Source organism: Eublepharis macularius, chromosome 1 (genome assembly GCF_028583425.1).
Source record: "Eublepharis macularius isolate TG4126 chromosome 1, MPM_Emac_v1.0, whole genome shotgun sequence".
NCBI lineage: Eukaryota > Metazoa > Chordata > Lepidosauria > Squamata > Eublepharidae > Eublepharis > Eublepharis macularius.
Window position 1 is genome coordinate 216,997,768 of NC_072790.1, and position 17,859 is coordinate 217,015,626.

Below are 17,859 nucleotides of genomic sequence, written 5' to 3' on the forward strand. Positions count from 1 at the left end.
GTGATTCTATGGAGCTGTCATTACTTAGACCTATCTGGAGTGAATAGGTCTAATCCTCCTCTAAAACCATCTAAATTTTAAGTTGTATAATGGGGGGGGGGGAGATCTCATTCTAACCCCCATGTCTTAATTGTCTCCTTTGTTCATACAATCCTGCCATTCATTTGATAAGGGATGTTGCTTGAATGAGGCACTCAAAAATGGGCCTATTACGACCACCTACAACCACAAATCGGGGAATGCAAACCAAAGCTTCATTTCCGTTTCAGACCACATGCATACTGGGCTCTCAAACTAGGACAAGAGGAATAGGAGCATTGTACGTGAGTTGGACAGTATTGTTATCTATCCTGCGCTTTATGGAAAAGAAGGGTCTCTACATGGGTTAGAAAACATTGCCTTCTACTCGAATTATACAAGTAAACATAAGGTGGCCCCACCCCCACAATACCTTCTCCTAGAACACTGATGTTCAAGGCATCACTGAGGCAGAAATACCATTGGAATGCAAATGCATCTCACAAAGATGGTATATATTTTAAAAATCCTATTTTCAGACAGTCCAAAGGGAAACATACTTTGAAAGGCTGAGAACCAGTTCACACATGCCAGCAGCATTTAACCCTGTATCTCTATATCAGAGCCATATCCTTTCTGATCTCCTCCACAGCAATGACACTAGCCAAAATGAATAATCACTCTTTATGATTCATCAGCAAGATCCATTTCAGTGAGCAAGTTGAGACTCAAAGTAAATTAATCCAAGGGACTTAGGGTTGGAATTTCTTTAATAGGATGGGGTTTACTAGGGACTTGCAAGAATATTTGGTAGAGCTGTTACAGAATGCTAAAACGCCTTTTAAAATTCTTCACAAATAAACACATGGGCTCCAGTGAAAGCATGAATCATCAGAAAATTGCAATGAACACGTGTGCACCTCTGTCAGCTTGCATCTTTTTTTTTGAGAAAGTGGACCACTGAGGCAACATATATAAAAACGAATGAAAAGTCGTCACAATCAGTTTAATGAAGTGCACAGAATAGCAATCGGTCATGTCAATAAAAATAAAACAATTAATTTTACATCAAGTGTGCTTTATTTCCTCCACAGGTATTCTGTTAAATAAAGCACCATATATATATATTTATATATATATACTGTCAGGCCACAGCTAAAGAGGATTCTTTACAGAATCAAATTTCTTGTGGTTGTTTAGTATACAAGTAAACTTAATTTTGATAATAAGAACCACAGCGATTGGAGGCTATCTGCCTCTATTTTAAGGTACAAAACTGGCACAGAGGACACCATATTATACACAGTAAAAATGCCATCAGTTTAAATTACATCATACAGGGTGAGGAGACCCTGTTCCTCCCAGACAGCCATATTAAATGAAAGCCACTACAGTGAACTTTGAATTACATAAAACATATCCATTATCTGATTGCCCTTTAAGAAAGTGTATGGTAGAAGCTAAATCTTTAAATCTGGAGTTCTGCCTGACCAAGAATTAAGCATATAAATTTAATCTTGCCATTCAAGCAGAGCGCACTGGACAAACTGAAGCACAAAACAGAAATAAGCAAAACTTATACAAACAGCAGTTTATTGAAGAAGGAAAAAAAAGACTTTAAAAGCAGACATGCTCCTCTATTGTCAAGAAGCAGCTTGGTTTCCTTTGCCAGATATCCTTGTGACCACATGAATCGTAGACTCAATGGTCCTGCAGAGGATGTCTAAAATGTCCTGCTGCTGCTGCTGCATGTGACTCAAAAGTCCTCTGGAATGGCTGCAGCTGAGCGACAAGCCAGACTCAGGGTCCTGTGAGGCCTGACCTTCACAGCTTTTCAAATCGGCAAGGTCAGACAGAACAGCAGAAATAGATGTGGAGGGAAACTCTGTGTCGTCATCACCTATGTTGGAATCCTTGGAACTCGATGGCTCCTTCAGCTCTTTACATTCCTCAAACCGGCTACCTCCTGCCTGCTCCTCCCCATGCTGAGACCGGGTAGCCAACATCATATCTTCAGAGAATGACGATGGAACTTCCATCCGGTACTCTTTAATGGAACTGTTTTCTGGGGAAGGCAGGTCTTGCTCAGTGCCTGGATCAATGATTGATGAGTCTCTTGTTTCATTATCTGAGGTGCTTGTTGGAGTCAAGGCCTCCCTAGGTTCAGTTTTCAGATCACTGATACAGCTGTCTACTGTGTGCTCCTCATCACTGCTAACCCGTCTTCTTTTCACTGGAGTAGCTCCTTCATCATCTGCAAAATAAAAACAGGGTGCTATGAAAGATTTCGGTTTGATTTGCTATAGGCATTCATGTTTCATGAACTTTTCATACCCCGGGCACACATTATTACTGGATTAAAAAAATGCATGCTTTACCCACCGAGATCTATCCAGCCATATATATTATATATGTTTTTCTCAATCACAACTTCTGCCATTTACTAAATGAATCTGGGCAAAAGAACGGTACTGTGCTTTCTGGGCTAGGGTGATGCATCTGGGATTCCTCCACATCTGAAAAGGAATCCAAATGCATTCTTCCTTTCACACTTGGGATGATTTCACTGCCATTTATTTGCTGAGTGAAAGAATCTCTAACAGGCTTGGAGTATTGGGTGCATTCATCATAGTAACTAAATGTTTCGCTTTTAGAGGGAACAGATGCAGCAAAGAAGTCTTAGGGCACCTTAAAGTCCTAAAGTTTTAATTCAAACAGGCTTTCATGGACAAGCCCACATTTTAGCCTCTCACGTGGCACACTGATGTATCAACACTGAAGTGTTTGTATCTTTCACATTTGAGATGAGCAAGGATTTTTTTTTTAAAGTTAAAAGCTGCTTTGGACCGACGTTTGAGCAATACCAAAACCCACTGGTCAAAGCCACCCTGAAGCATCCAAGAGAAGTGCCTAGCAGCAGCAGGGAGACTGAAAGGCCAAGAAGGCCACCTTGCACAGCAACAAACCTTTAGTTTTTCTTTCTTTGGCTTCTTGCTCCTGCAGTGAGTTCTTCTGTTGCTGACAAGTCCTGCATTTGTTGAGCAGTTCTTGCAGAGTCGGAATCAGTGCTGAATTCAACTGCTTTGGAGTGTGCACGGAAAGCAGTAGGGTGAGGGCTCGGAGGTCCTGTCAAGAAAAGCCAGATCAGTACTTGCTGAAACTCTTGCTCTTCGCAAAGAACGCTTACTCCACTCAAAAGGCCCTCAAGGTGTCCCTGTCCCAGGAGAAGCCTCCTGATCCCAATTTCAAAAAATTAAAAGCTAGCTTTGCTTTTATCCAGAACCCTGACTGAGAACTGTGGCGGGCCCCATTACACACACTTCATTATTTATGAATGCGGATCAGCCCTTTGCCATTAGAAAACTGTCCAATTTTACTTTTACAGTATTCATACATTCTGTTGTGAATTTCATGGAACCCTCACCCTGTCTATACATTACTGCAAATGAAGAAACATCCTGCATGTACATCTATTTGTAAGAAAGAGCTAGTGTGTGTAGATTTTAAAAATAAAACGGGGGACCAGTACCTGGATAAATTTGGGGTTTAAATTGCATGTTCAACTGTACAGGTTTTGACTGTAATGTAAGAATTACTCAAGGCACAAAGAACAATCAAGCATAAACTGTACAAGAATTGCACATGTGTTTATGAACAGGACCAGATGTTCACTGGAATGTGAGAATAGGGCTCGGGTCTACCAGTAATGTCCTTGCTCCCCCTCTCCTGCTGCAGCCCCTGAAATGCTGCTCCTGTGAGACAGGAGTAGCATGGGGGGAGGGTACAGCAGAAAGAGGGAATCAGCAAAAACTGCCCTCCCCACAGCAATCCTCCAGTGGATCTAAGCCAAATGTATTCTAAGAAACGATTCCTCTGTGCAGTCAACTGCTCTGAAGAATTAGTCAAGATCCCGAAACATTAGCTAAGCACACAAGATGAGAATAATACAGGTATATTCTGATGGCTTCTGAACTGGATGCAACTCAGGAAAAATACTGGGTGGTCATGTATTAAATTGATGATGGGTGATTTTTATAATTACAAGACCTACATGGAGACTGCCAAAAAGCTTGACAAGAGTTCCAGCCAGTGGGTCATAACATTTAAAAGCTCCTCCACCCTGAATGTCTCCAAATATGCACGCAGGGTAGTGCTGCCACACCCAGTGAAGCACATATGGCTTTGAAGACAAAACACAATATACAATATTTAGGTTTAACTAAATAGATCTCCACACTAGGATCATAGTATTTCAGTTAGGTAAAGCAACGAGGCAAATTGAAATTAAAACAGCAATGATAATTGCACTGTATAAAACTGCACATTACAAAATCTGTGCTAACAGCCTCTTAAAAAATATGGTTAGAAAAAGTATAAAGGTATTTTTCCGGGTTTTTTAAATTCAGTGACCACTTCAGGAGAGCGCCAACATTATAAAAGAAAATCACTATTTGTTTTTAGACAGAAAAAATGAACTTACCCCATTTAAAGTAGAGCTTGCTTTAAAAATTTCAACTCGCTGATTGGCAAAATCTGATTCTAGACTCTGATATTGGTTGATCAGATTTGTAACCAAATTATTGATTACTCCAGCACAATTTGCTTCAGAAAACACCTGCCCTTGAACCTGTAGGGGAAAAAAACCCAGGATGCTGAGTGAAGTATTGGCTCATCGGATGACTAAAGTAATTTTCAATACAATTCTGCACCATATTCCTGTAATCAAGGCAAGTAAAAACGAGATGGGCAAAGCTTTTTATATGGTCTTTCAGGTAACATGATCCATTTTAACAGGTTAATGAATTGCACTAGAAACAGCACTATGCTTCCTCTCACAAGGAAATAGAAAATAAAGGGTTGCACCCCACCCCAATAAAACCACTACACAGCAACTACCTTTTTATCTGCTGTTGTGAGTTCAGTACTAGCACCCCATCTGCTAGGACCTCTGTAGCCAGAAGTTCACATCACTGAGTAAAGATTTCCTGGGAAGCCCCACTAAAACTCAGTTTGCCCACATGCAGCTACCACATCCGGAGGCTGAGGTCTCTTTAAAAGAGCCCACTGGAAAGTAGAAAGGGGCCATCAGCATCAAGGGATGCTGCTGATCTAGTCCTCAGGCCGTAATTCCCCATAATTTCTCATACCTTGAGAAGGAAATGTGTTAAAAAAGTGTACACAATGTTGTTGTTGAGAAAGGTCCTTTCATCCATTAGAATGCACTTAATGTACTCTGCAAACACAGGATCTTCGCACAGGAGCTTGATGCAGTTCTTTGACATGGCGGACTAAAAGAAGAAAGCAAGGCTTTGGAATGAGCATCAAAACTGCGTGACTGCTGGAGATAATGTTTGCAATTCAGCCAGCACTGTGGGCTTCCTAATTCTCACCTTGAGCTCTTTGAGAAGGAGTAACTACATTACAACGTTGTAGCAGTTCTCAACATAAAACTTTTCCACAGAGCCAGAAGTACACAAAGCCCCATGCTCCCAAGTCGTATTGCCCAGACACTAAGCAACCATTGGTAACGGGCCAGGAGCAGCACATCTGGACAGGGATCCCTGTCTGGCCTCTACAAAGAGAATGAGGGCTGACAGAAGCTGTCCAATGTGTTGCTTAGACATCTATTTTTGTATCTGTGGCTATGTGCCTATACATAGGGTAGCATGACGTAAATACATAAACAGAACTTATTTGTTTTAATCTCTGCTGCTGAGTTTTTGCTAAAGCAAATATTTCAGCCCCCCCACCCAATATATTTAATATTACCTGAGTCTGGCAAAGCTCAGTCCAAAGTTTGGGAAACAAAGCTAGATGAAGAGGCAAACCTTCATAAGCAACAAGGACACCTACAGTTTTAAAAAACAAGAGAATATTTTTCCCATTTTAGAATGGCATACAAATCCCCAAAACTTTAAATATAAAATTATACGACATGGATGTTCACTGTTATGAATCCTATATAAAGGATTTGTGCATTGTGCAGGGGGTTTGACTAATGACCCTAGAGGTCCCTTCCAACCTTATGATTCTGATTCTATAATATATAACTGATCACCTTAAAAAGGAGGAACCTCTTAAAATGGTTAAAATGCCACACAACATTGTTTTATGTTTTTTATGTTTTTAAGATCCAACATGATTTTTTCACATTACTACCAGGTTACTTATTGGACTTACTGGTTCATCAATACTCTCAAAAGTTAGTACTTTACTAACAATAAACCACTTCTATTCTCACTGATCTACTACAAAATACTGCTGAAGTAAACTCATGCTATTAGGCCAGGTGAGAATTCACTGACATTTGTTACAGTAAATCAGATCCGTTAGACACTGCTGTTGTCATAACATTTTCCAAATCTCATTAACAAAAACTCCACTGGAGTTATTAGTGGATTGTGATGTGCTTGGTCCCCAAGCAATGTCAGTTTTTTAAGTGGAACACACGTCGGCCTTCAGTGGGACTTTTTGGGGGTCAGAAGAGATGCTGCTTCCTTTAGCACTACAAATGCATCAAGTTTTTTTTGTCAAGAGGCTCAAAATCCAGAGGACCAGGGTTCAAGAATGGCAGTAACACAGGACAGACTGCTCTTCTTTTGCTCCAAAGACGAAGCAGCAGTCTCTGAACTGCTACCATGCTGAGCTTCATGGGAAATGAAATAAAGCTACATTCAGGCATCAAGAGCTTTCTCAGCTTGAAGAGCACTGACCAAATGCCTTTCTTAAGACCGAGATCTTTCACGCAAGGCTCAAAGCCTCATCTCCATATACTCACTCATCTTCACTAAGGTCTCTGTGAATTTCTCACAATTGATGGCAACTCGGCACAGCAGATGGATGAACTGATGGTACGAATAGAAGTAATCTAGCAGCATGCGGTCGTAAACATCATCTTTGCCCTGAAGATTTAAGGCAACATTGTTGACTGTGATTGCTCCAAATAAATCAAAGAGGCAAGATACCTAAAAATGCTCACAAATGCTCATTATAGTCCAATGTAATCAGTTAGTATATAGTCCAAGAAATCAGTTAGTAAAAACTATGCAATACTGCTTTTTTTTTTTAAAAAAAAATTGAGGCCTAACTAAACTTTACACATCAATGTGTACAGTAAGAGAAAAAGTGGTTTCAAGAGGGATGTGTTCTGGGGCAGCAAAGTGATGGGATGAGTTTGCTTAAATGGAGTCTCTGCATTAACTAAACACATCTCCTGTTTCAAAGAATGTTTAAGACCTTAACGAAAGGATAAGTTTTGTATTTATTGTCCTATTGCAAGCTCCTCAATCCTACCCCTCTAAAATTCTTTAAAATCATTCAAGTGTCTTTCCCCGCCTCTTCTGGGACTTGAAACACATTTGGAGCCTCATGTGAAGGGGTATGTGTGAGAAGTCATCTGGAGCACAGAACAGTGGGCAAGTAACAGAGTTTCTGAATCTGTAGAGAGCAACTCCAAATAGGGACCCCTCCTCCTGATGTTGAAGACAATTTTGGGGTGCATCAACAAAGGCATAACATTCAAAGCACAGGATGTCAGTGTCCCACTATATACTGCGTTGGTCAGGCCCCACCTGGAGTACCGCATGCAGTTCGAGAGGTCTCATTTCAAAAAGCACGTGCACAAATTGGAACAGATGCACAGGAGGGCAACCAGGGTGATCAGCAGCCTGGAGACCAAGCCCTATGAGGAAAGACTGAGGGACCTGGGACTGTTCACTTTGGAGAAGAGGTGATTGAGAGGAGACATGATTGTTCTCTTCGAAAGGCTTTTTACTTAGAGAGGAGGTAAGTTTTGTAGGGAGGGGGGGGTCTCAGATGCTTCGCTAATGAGTTAGGGACCATAGACTTCACCACTATGTTGCCTTGCATATTATTTGTTGCTTTGAATATGTACTCCTATATACTACCTGTGCTTCATGTTATCTATGTCAGTCCTAGAACTGATTATGTTCCGTTTCAGCAATTCTTCAGCTTTGTATTGGATCCTTGCTAATGCTATCTCTTTGTAAAATCCTATGACACTGTTTATGGAAATGTCCTTGACACTGTACGGAAATGTCCTTGATACTGCTTGTACTAATCTCACACTATATAATCTGCCTTGAGTCTCAGTGAGAAAGGTGAACTATAAATGACATAAATAATAATAATAATAAAAAAAATTTAATTATTTAAAATGATGTCACATAGGGGAGGGGAGCTGTTCATGTTTGCAAGAGAGAACAGGACTTGCAATAATGGGTTTAAACTATAGGAGGGAAGGTACTGGCTGGACAGTAGGAAAAGCTTCTTCACATTAAGAAGAGCACTTCAGCAGTGGAATCTGTTGCCTTGAGATGTGGTAGGTTCCCCCTACCACAGTCTTCAAGGAGCGGCTGGACAAATACTTGTCTTGGATGCTTTAGGCTGTTCCTGCATCGAGCAGGGGGCTGGACTAGATGGTCTGTAAGACTCCTTCCAACTCTATGATTCTACACGTAGTCCCTTTAAGGAAAAGCCTGCTGCTCCACTGCTTGACAGGGACTGGCAGTCTAACAGCCCACTGCCTAATAATCAGATAGGACGCAGCTTTGATAGGATGCCGGTTTGGTGTGAAAGCCAGCTTGGTGTAGTGGTTAAGAACATGGGACTCTAATCTGGAGAACCGGGTTTGATTCCCTACTCCTCCACTTGAAGCCAGCTGGGTGATCTTGGGTCCGTCACAGTTTCTAGGAGCTCTCTCAGCCCCACTTACCTCATAGGGTGTTTGTTGTTGTGGGGATAATAATGACATACTTTGTAAACTGCTCTGAGAGGGCGTTAAGTTGTCCTGAAAGGCGGTCTATATATCAAATGTTGTTGTTATTTATTATTATTATTACTATTATTTGAGCTAGGGGTGGAGGAGATAAAAGGTGGGGGGGGGGTTGGCAGCTGCCCACAGGAACTGCTCAAATCCCATGGGAGTTCCTGAGGGACAGAGCTTCTAAAGGGGCTGGCCCCGGGATGAGCCAGGCACTTCATAAGGCAAAGGGGGGGGGGGAATCGGTTGAGGGGGACTCGCTGGCTCTGGCTCCTGAGACTGAAAGGAGTCAGGAGATAAGTGGAGAACAACAGTGAAAGAAACCTCCTTCCCTCTCAGTCCAAGGCCTGTAGGAAGATATACAGTGGTCCCTGCAGGCAAGTATCTGCAGACTCAGGCAGGTCTTCTACAGCACAGAAGCAGCAATAAAATAAATTAATAAATAAGGAACTATAAGTTTAACTTAAGGTCAAATGCATCAAAATGCAATGCACATCTTTCTTCACTAAACATCCAGGGGGATACAACTCATACAATACCAAGAAAACCCCAGCCAAAGAGCCAAAGGCAGCCTTCTCATCCTCCAACATACCTTGCTGGCTTCAACCATTGTAGGCAAGAGGCACATGTTGAGTTCGGGACGAGGTGGGCGGATATTACTTTTGCCTCCTATTAATTTCAGGTTTTCACGGCATGGGAAGTAAGGGCCAAGGGACACTGTGATGAAAAGCAGAACAGAGTAAGAAGTTGCCAAATGGACAGAGTTCAGTATAAAAAGAGGCAACCAAGTGAAACACTGTATAAAACAACAGTGAAATAAAAATACTAGAGCACTGATGGTGTATATTAGCAATAATCATAAATAAACCATTCAGCAGTTCTTCCCTACTTGACCTAGAAACCTGGTTATGGTCAGACCGGTGGAGGAGGAAAATGGCAGGCAGGGGAAGCACCTCCCCTCTGGCAGGCAGAGATGCACCTCCTGTTGCATCTGCCTGGTAAATGTCTCTCCAGGGGCCACTTTTCAGTTCTGCAGGCAAGGAAATGTATGCAGCTGAACATCTAGTTTCACCAACTGCACTAAGGGCAACTGCTTCTAAAATTAACTTGTAACATTGCTACCATTAAACTTAGAACTGTCATGTTGAAAGCTCACCTTCCACCCCTTGTCACTTCTGTTATCATAGCCCTACTTCTCCTGTAGAAACTCTCCTTATACCTTCCTCCACTACTACCACAAAACCTCAAGCCTAACCCAAATGCATCAGAAATTGCACTGGATTCCAATCTTTCTAATGCTGTTCCTTCCAACGGTTAATGGCCTTGACCTTTGCCTAATGATGAGCCTGAAATTGAACAAGTTTAATAGGTGGTGGCCGTGGCTCTACATCGGTGACTGCAAGCAGTAAGACACCCATGACCATTAAAAACCAGGTGCTTTCTGCTCATCTCCCCCACCCTCCAATAACCATGTCTATTTCTTTTTCTCAAAACTGTAACCACTGGGTCCAATGGATGCTGCGAGCCATGGAACAACTTAAATCCCCACACTCTTTGATGGCCACAGGAAGAAACCACTTTGTTGCTTTCTGCTGCAAAATAAATCTGAAATCTCAAAGTATTCACTGCATTCCATAATGTGCTAGTCATGTGATCTGAGCTTAGGCTGGTAGGGAGAAAAAAGTGCAGGAATGGGCCTCAAAAACTCTGCAGTGCACCCCTGGGTACTTGGGAGCACTTCCTTGTGGCTCTGGGAATTATGTCATACCTGGCACAAGCGATAGGTAGCGCAGGGCTGATTTGATAAAAATCAGACCTCAATCTAGCTCCGGAGGCAAGTCCCCTTAGCACCCCCCAACTCCCCCATCCACTTTCAAACCTGGGGGACCTGGCAACCCTACCTGAGCTGCTAAGTATATCAACAGATTTTAATAATCTGAAAATACATACTTGGGATGTTGCTATGGTGATATGTGCAATGGTTGTGCTGCAGAAACGGAACCAGAGTGTGCAGGAAATCGTGAGGGCTTAAAAGCACCAGCTCCTTGAGGACGTCTACAAAGAAAACATTTGACTTTGTATTATTCCCAGAGGCAGCACAGAATTTGTAAACTTTGAACCCGTATAAATTATACAAACTGAGCAGACTTGCATAATTGCTCTCATTCTGCACGAGTCATTCTTCATTTCTTACTATGTTAAATTATTTATTCTAGTTACTCTTATAAAGAGGAAGGCCAAGGAGCTATACGAGATACTAAATCTCCACCCTCACACACTGTAAGTCAAGTCCAGCCATCCCCTGTGGCTTCTGAGATTTCAGCAAGCAGCAGCAAGCATTATCTTTGCAACCATAACAGCTAGCGTTGCCTCTGAAGCAAAATGAAAGCAGAATTCTGTGCCTTTTAGGCAAAACTTAAGGAATCACAGCATGCAAACATAGGCTGTGACCATAAGTCTGTTTCCTAATTTCCACTTCCAACTGCAGTTCCTGGCACTTCGTTGGAAACTGTTCAGGAAGGGCCCCTCTTACACCTAAACCTATACACACATTCTTGAGAGAAAGCAGGCAGATTGCCTACTAGATACACAGGAGTCACTACAAGCTATTAAGCTTAACACTTCTCAAGGTGGAGCAAGTTATAGATGCACAATTTATGGCTGGAGAACAGTTTCAAAGCTTTTTCTGAGCCCAGTCCCTCCCTATGCTTAAGTAGTAAAGTTGGGACAGCCCCCCTCCATACACCTTTGCCCACCTCAACTTATCTGGGATGGTTCTAGGGGGCATGGAGGGTTGTGACCATTCTCGTTTTTCTCCAGGCAGAGTCTCTGCCATATACCATGCCCCCCCCAACCCATTTAGTGCCTTTAGCACAAAAACACTGAACTTTAGAAAATGATGTAAGGTCTCCTTGCACATTTCATTTCAGCAGCCTCTTGAGGACTGCCTGAATGTGAACGCATCTTACCTATACATGCATTTCGAAGCTCAGGTGGGCTGTATGAATTTAGCAAAGTTAACAGCTTATGGGCAAATTCTATTCGCTCTTGCCACTGGATAAGTGCTTGTTTCACATCTGTAAATATAAATCATGCCATCATTTTTTATTATTCAGAAAATTTGTAAGCTATTTCTCACAGCTCACAACAATAAAACAATATTATCAATGGTTGTTGTGGGTTTTCCAGGCTGTATTGCCGTGGTCTTGGCATTGTAGTTCCTGACGTTTCGCCAGCAGCTGTGGCTGGCATCTTCAGAGGTGTAGCACCAAAAGACAGAGATCTCTCAGTGTCACCACAAAAGACAGATCTCTGTCTTTTGGTGCTACACATCTGAAGATGCCAGCCACAGCTGCTGGCGAAACATCAGGAACTACAATGCCAAGACCACGGCAATACAGCCCGGAAAACCTACAACAACCATTGTTCTCCGGCCGTGAAAGCCTTCGACAATACATCAATATTATCAATATCCACGTTTTATCATCCAATCCCAACAGGGTTTAAGTGGGTCTGGTACAAAGCAAAGAACATTCTGGCCCTGCCTCTTTTATAAAATGGATTTTCAGTGAAGCCTTGAGTAACAGATTATACAATCCCTGTAGTTTACTGTTTATTAAATGTGAGGCTCTTCCTTCACCAACACCAGGCTGTCTGTCTGTCTGTCTGTCTCCTGGCCAGCCGTCAAAGTCAGGTGTCCTCAGGCCTCAGATGGGCAGGGAAAGGGGTTGCACCACCTTGTTCCTTCTTCTGCTCTAGGAACAACAGAACAATCCAGCTGCCTCTTCTCTTGCCTTCCTCCTTGGCCCTCACAAGAACCTGCTTTTAAAGGATCACTCTTTCCTACTTCCCTCGGTTTCCTCCTATTCCCTACCCAGCCTCCCTGAGTGGCTCTTCTCCCAGCTTATCCAGTGGAACAGCTGGGTGGGCCCAGTAGTTCCCTGGCCCCTCCCGCCCCAAATCTGAGTCCAGGATGGGGCATTTGCTCGGACCTCTGCCTGTCTCGCCCCTGCTGCTGCTGGTACTTCCTCACTGGCTCCCTTGGTGGCCTAGGGTCTGTGCTTGTCCTGCTCTGGCTGTCAAAGCACTTCTGTGGGCCTTACTGAGGTTGGGTTGCCTGAGCTAGCAGGAAAGTGAGCTGCATGGTGGTTGTTGCCTAGGATGGGTATGGGTGTTGGAGCTGGCACTGTGACGGTGAAGGTGGCCTGGGGCTCCATGGAGGCACCTGTAGCTGAGGTGCCAACAGTGGAGGTGGTGCAGGGCCTGGGAAAGATGCCTGTTTTTTGTAGTGTTGGTGGAAAGATGGACAGCACTGCTGGCCATTAATTTTTTTTTTTTATTAAAAGCATTTGTAGACTGCCTTTCCTTTACATTTTAGCCAAGGATCACTTAACTCTGTCTTTTCAGGTGTACAGTAAAATGAAAAATAGCAAAGGTATCTGAAGACACCTTAATCATTCAGGTATGGCACTGACTGTAGCTGTCTGTGTATATACTTTGGGGCAAATCCAACACTGCTGTTGTGTAATGTGCAGACCAGCCCTTTGTTTTCATCTTCACAGTCCTATAAAGGTTGGTTACTAATTTTATGGTTGACAGAGCCTTGGGGCTATAGTGGATCCAATTTTGTTATTGGAGAAGCAAGTTAATGTAGCTGCACAAAATGCTTTCTTCCAACTCAGTCTAGCCTAGAAGATGGCCCCCCACCTTGACACGGCTGGTCTGGCCACCTGGATCCAAATCACAGTAACATCAAGACTAGACTACAGTAATGCACTTGTGGTTCCCCCTCAATTTGCAATTGCAATTGATGCAGAACTCAATGGCTTGCCTGTTATTGGAAGCTAGATGGAACATACGTATTACTTACCACTTTGCAGTCACTCCACTGGCTACCCATCAGTTACCAGGTTCAATTTAAGGTATCAGCTATCATATACAAAGCCCTTCATAGCCTTAGTCTCTCTTATCTGCGAGACCTCCTCTCCCCCTTCGCCCTGCCACAACAGCTTTGCTCATCTGAGCAGGGCCTTCTGCAGGCGCCAAGCTGCAAATGTGCAGTATCAACAACCGTCTCATATATGTGCTTTCTCCATTGTGGCCCCCCACCTTATGGATGGCCTGCTGACGAGGCCAGGAAAGCTCCCTCAGCTTTTCTGCAATTATGCAACAGTGAATTATTCGGAGGGCTTTTCTACACAGCTAACACGGTTGTACTGTATAGAGTGGTTCACAAAACTAAATGGGTAAAGATTTAGAGACTAATTTGTGTAGCTTGTACTACCTGCTGCTGTAAGTAGAACCATACTATGTAATTTTAGCATTGTTTAACACATCATGTTAATATTTATGCTTTGCTTAAGTTCCGTTTTCAGATTTCTGGTTGATTCCAGAAACACATATCCTACTAAATTGTGTACTGGAGGTCCCATCCCGCTGATTGTATTGATTTTCTCTATGTAACACACCTTCAGACCTAGTGAGAAAGTTGGACTATAAATAACATAAACCAACCAACAAATATATAAATGTCAAGCCACAGCAACTTGTCCAGGAACACCCATGGGATTTCAGAGCTGACCTGCGGATTTGAATCCAGACCATCACTTCTTTTCATAAGTTAAGTACATGGGTAGCAGGAAAAGAATCCCACTGGTGTACTGTATAATTACTAATTCTCCACTGTATAAAACAAACCTTTTCTTTGTAGATATGGCCGGGTAGACTTGAGAACAGAAAGGAATATGGAGAGAAGCTCCACTAGGTCTCCAGTTACATGACAAGCTGTGGCTTCATGGTACATCATGTGCAACGTGTTGAAGGACTGCCAAACAAATTTTTTAGAAAAAGGAAACACAATGAAATGACACATCAGCAACATTTCAAAAAAGCAGCCTATATAAATACTATGCCCACATTTACTTTACTTTGACATCTCATCATGAATAAAGTGAAAAAATGTTCACCTCTGTCATCAGGATTAAGCCTCTGTTAAACACAACAAGAAGCCGATCTTCATCAGTTTCTAATAATATTCGGAAGGCACTAAGGGAAAGAAGTAAAAAACAAAAAGTCTCATTCAAAACGAGTAGGAAAACCTACAGCAGGACTTGGATGGGCAGCAATTGGGGGAGGGTGCACAACTGAGTGACAGAAGCGCATATGTTGCAAGCCACAGGCAGGGCCGGATCGAGGGGGGGCAGGGGGGGTAGTCTGCCCCCGGTGCCCCCAGGGAGGGGGCGCCGAGAGCAGCTGCCAACTGCCAGAGGGAGCAGGCAGCCTCGCAGCCCCCCGCCCCCCGTGCTGCCTTTCGCCTGCCCCGCAGGACAGGGGGCTGCCAGCTTGCCGCGCACCCCGTCCTGCAGGGCAGGCAAAAGGCAGTGCAGGGGGCTGCGGGGCTGCCCGCGCCGCGCTGCCTTTTGCCTGCCCTGCAGGGAAGGGGGTGCGCAGCAAGCTGGCCGCTCCCTGTCCTGCAGGGCAGGCGAATGGCGCGGGCGGCCTCACAGCCCCCCACGCTGCTTTTGCCTGGCCTGCAGGGCAGGGGGTGCACGGCAAACTGGCTGCCCCCTGTCCTGCGGGGCAGGTGAAAGCAGCGTGGAGGGCTGGGAAGCCACCCGCGCCATTTGCCGGGAGGTGAATGGTGCGGGCGGCTTCCCAGCCCCGCATGCTGCCTCTGTTCTGCCCTGCATGATGACGTCACCTAAGTGACGTCATCACGCAGCGCGGGGAGCACACGCGTGCTGCGCGCACACACGAGGTCACCAGCCTAGGGTTGCCCCGGGCGCGGGCAACCCTAGATCCGGTGCTGGCCACAGGTCATAGATTCTATTGATATCTCCAGTAAAGAAACGCTAAGATAGTATGGGGCTGAGAAAGACTTCTGTCTGACTGACACAGGAGAGCTGCTGTCAATCAAAGTAGATAATACTGGGATAAAGGGACCAAAGGTCTAAAGGCAGCTTCAAACGTTTATTTAAAAAGTGCCAAAATAAAGACCACTTTTTCAACATTCACAAATATGCAAAGAGGCATATCTAGAAAATTCTGAACTTGTAAAGCACTATTTCACAAGCATCAGCTCAGAGATTGACATTACAACGTAGTTTACATTTTTCTTCCTTCAGAGACACTCTTTCGCCTGACGTAAACATGGTGCAGGTGAGGAAAAAGCACTCTCCTTTGGGACTTTGCAGTTAAACAGTGTCTTGCTTAAACTGCACAGCCACCCATGCAAAGCACCTATGCATGCTTAGCACTCTGGAGATGTAGCCTTTGTGGATATTGTGCTGGCATGCAAATGAAGCACTTTGCATGAGCTGTGGCACAGTCTGAACAAGACCCTGACTCTGCTCAAACCTATGGAAGTAAGCTTTTTGCCTTCCAATTGTATGTTTAAACTGGGCCTTTGCCTCTTTCCTTGTGATGCGTCAGGCAAGAAGGCAGCAGGTTTGAGATGAGGGTGGGAATTGATGTCATCAGATATCACAGACAGTCCCAAATGTAGGTCCCTAAAGGGAAGGCAGATTTAGGGCAACTATTGCCAATGGTAACTTCTTTTAGATATCTCATACTGCAAGAACCATTAATTCCTGCTGTAGCCATAATTAGCTTTCAATATAAATATTCCGAGACTTATGTACCTTATTAAAGTAGTCCAGCATGACCGTCCATCTAAGCAGCGGAGATAACAGCTTATGGTAGTTTTCTTGAATTGTTTAATATCTTCCAGTTCCTCTTCTCTCATATCTGGCCTCTGAGCTACAAATAGTTGCATGAGGTTAAACAGCTCTTCCACTGCCTAAACAAACAGAACAAGCATGAGGCTAAAGCAATCATCTTTACAGCTAAAATCTCACGTCCTTTTCATTACTTCACAGGAGTTCAACACAAAGTAATTTGTGAATTAGGAAATCTAATCATACAAGGCATTCACTTTAGCAATAACAACTTGTTCCCTTTTCTGAATGAGGAAATAAAAACAACTGGAGGCCCCAGGGCCAAATATGGTCCCTAAGCAGCACCAACTCTCTTTCAGTTGCCCATGTGAGAGTAAGAGCGGCAACTGGTGAATGGGGTGGGGGGTTAGCAAACTACCTTCCAACTCTTTTTCAAAATAGTCTTCAGATGAAAGTAGTAACCAGCTTGTCCAGAATTCTAAATTCTTCTTCTGCAGTGAGTCTAACTGCATTTGCAGACTTCAGTTTTTCTAACTTCCCTTCCATATAAATGGACTTACCCCAGGGTACTGGCTTGCATGTGGTGTGAGATTCTTGAAAGCCCACTGGATATTCTGATGAGAAGCCAGCTGCCTGGTGAATGCAGGGGACTGCTCACAGCACAGCCGCAAAATGCCATAGTAGGCAGGCAGCATCCCGCGATTAAAGAGCACCACATCCTGGTCATCATGGTCAGCTAGGATGTAATTGAAGGCAATGTTCTTGGTCACCACGGGGTTCTGCACAATAAGGCGCACATTCTCAGGGCAGTCAACACAGACATTGTACCAAAAAGAGAGCAGGGCCTGTTTGTTGTGATTGGTGGCTATGGCAGGCTCAGAAAGCTTTGGCTGGAAAAGATTCCACAAGTCCATGAAATAGGTAGAAAACATCAGTTTTTCTGTTTTGGAAATCAAACAGTAAGTCATAAAACTAAAATAGGGCACCAGCTTAGTAGTCCCATGAACAGCAGCATCAACGTAAAGCTTAGCTCGTGACAGCAGTCCAAGAAGTACATTGTAGACCTGGTGAAGAACGACTGTAGTATCTGGACTTAGGGGAAGGTCCCGAGTTGGGATGTGAAGTGAACGTGTGGATCGGAACATCTGCCGGAACGAATTGCTTGGAATAAGGGATACTAGAAGGTAGGCTGCAGCTGCAAAGGACCAAAACAAACAAATGAACAAACAGGCCAAACCTTCCAAAAGTTCCATGAAACTAGATTAGTGCTGTCTAGAGACTGATTTCATAAAACCTCAACCTCATTTCCACAACAGAAATAACGATTACAGTGTTCAAGACTATGTGTTCAAGACTACTAAACGAGTAGAAGTCTGACATGTT

General features: G+C 43.6%; 1 protein-coding gene across 2 annotated transcripts in view; it reads right to left on the reverse strand.

Annotated features, from left to right (window-relative positions):
• Nucleotides 1–784: 784 nt before the first annotated feature.
• Nucleotides 785–17,859, reverse strand: part of USP34 (ubiquitin specific peptidase 34) — a 133,325-nt gene continuing 116,250 nt past the window's right edge. For both annotated transcript variants that reach the window (XM_054987582.1, XM_054987579.1), the window contains 13 exons: nt 17,037–17,671; nt 16,441–16,598; nt 14,767–14,845; nt 14,498–14,624; nt 11,770–11,877; nt 10,751–10,855; nt 9,393–9,517; nt 6,797–6,920; nt 5,788–5,867; nt 5,166–5,306; nt 4,499–4,645; nt 2,985–3,144; nt 785–2,272 (listed from right to left, as the gene is read on the reverse strand). In XM_054987582.1, coding sequence (XP_054843557.1) covers nt 1,662–2,272; nt 2,985–3,144; nt 4,499–4,645; nt 5,166–5,306; nt 5,788–5,867; nt 6,797–6,920; nt 9,393–9,517; nt 10,751–10,855; nt 11,770–11,877; nt 14,498–14,624; nt 14,767–14,845; nt 16,441–16,598; nt 17,037–17,671 — 2,600 coding nt within the window. In that variant the 3' untranslated portion in view covers nt 785–1,661. The remainder of the gene's footprint in view (nt 2,273–2,984; nt 3,145–4,498; nt 4,646–5,165; nt 5,307–5,787; nt 5,868–6,796; nt 6,921–9,392; nt 9,518–10,750; nt 10,856–11,769; nt 11,878–14,497; nt 14,625–14,766; nt 14,846–16,440; nt 16,599–17,036; nt 17,672–17,859) is intronic.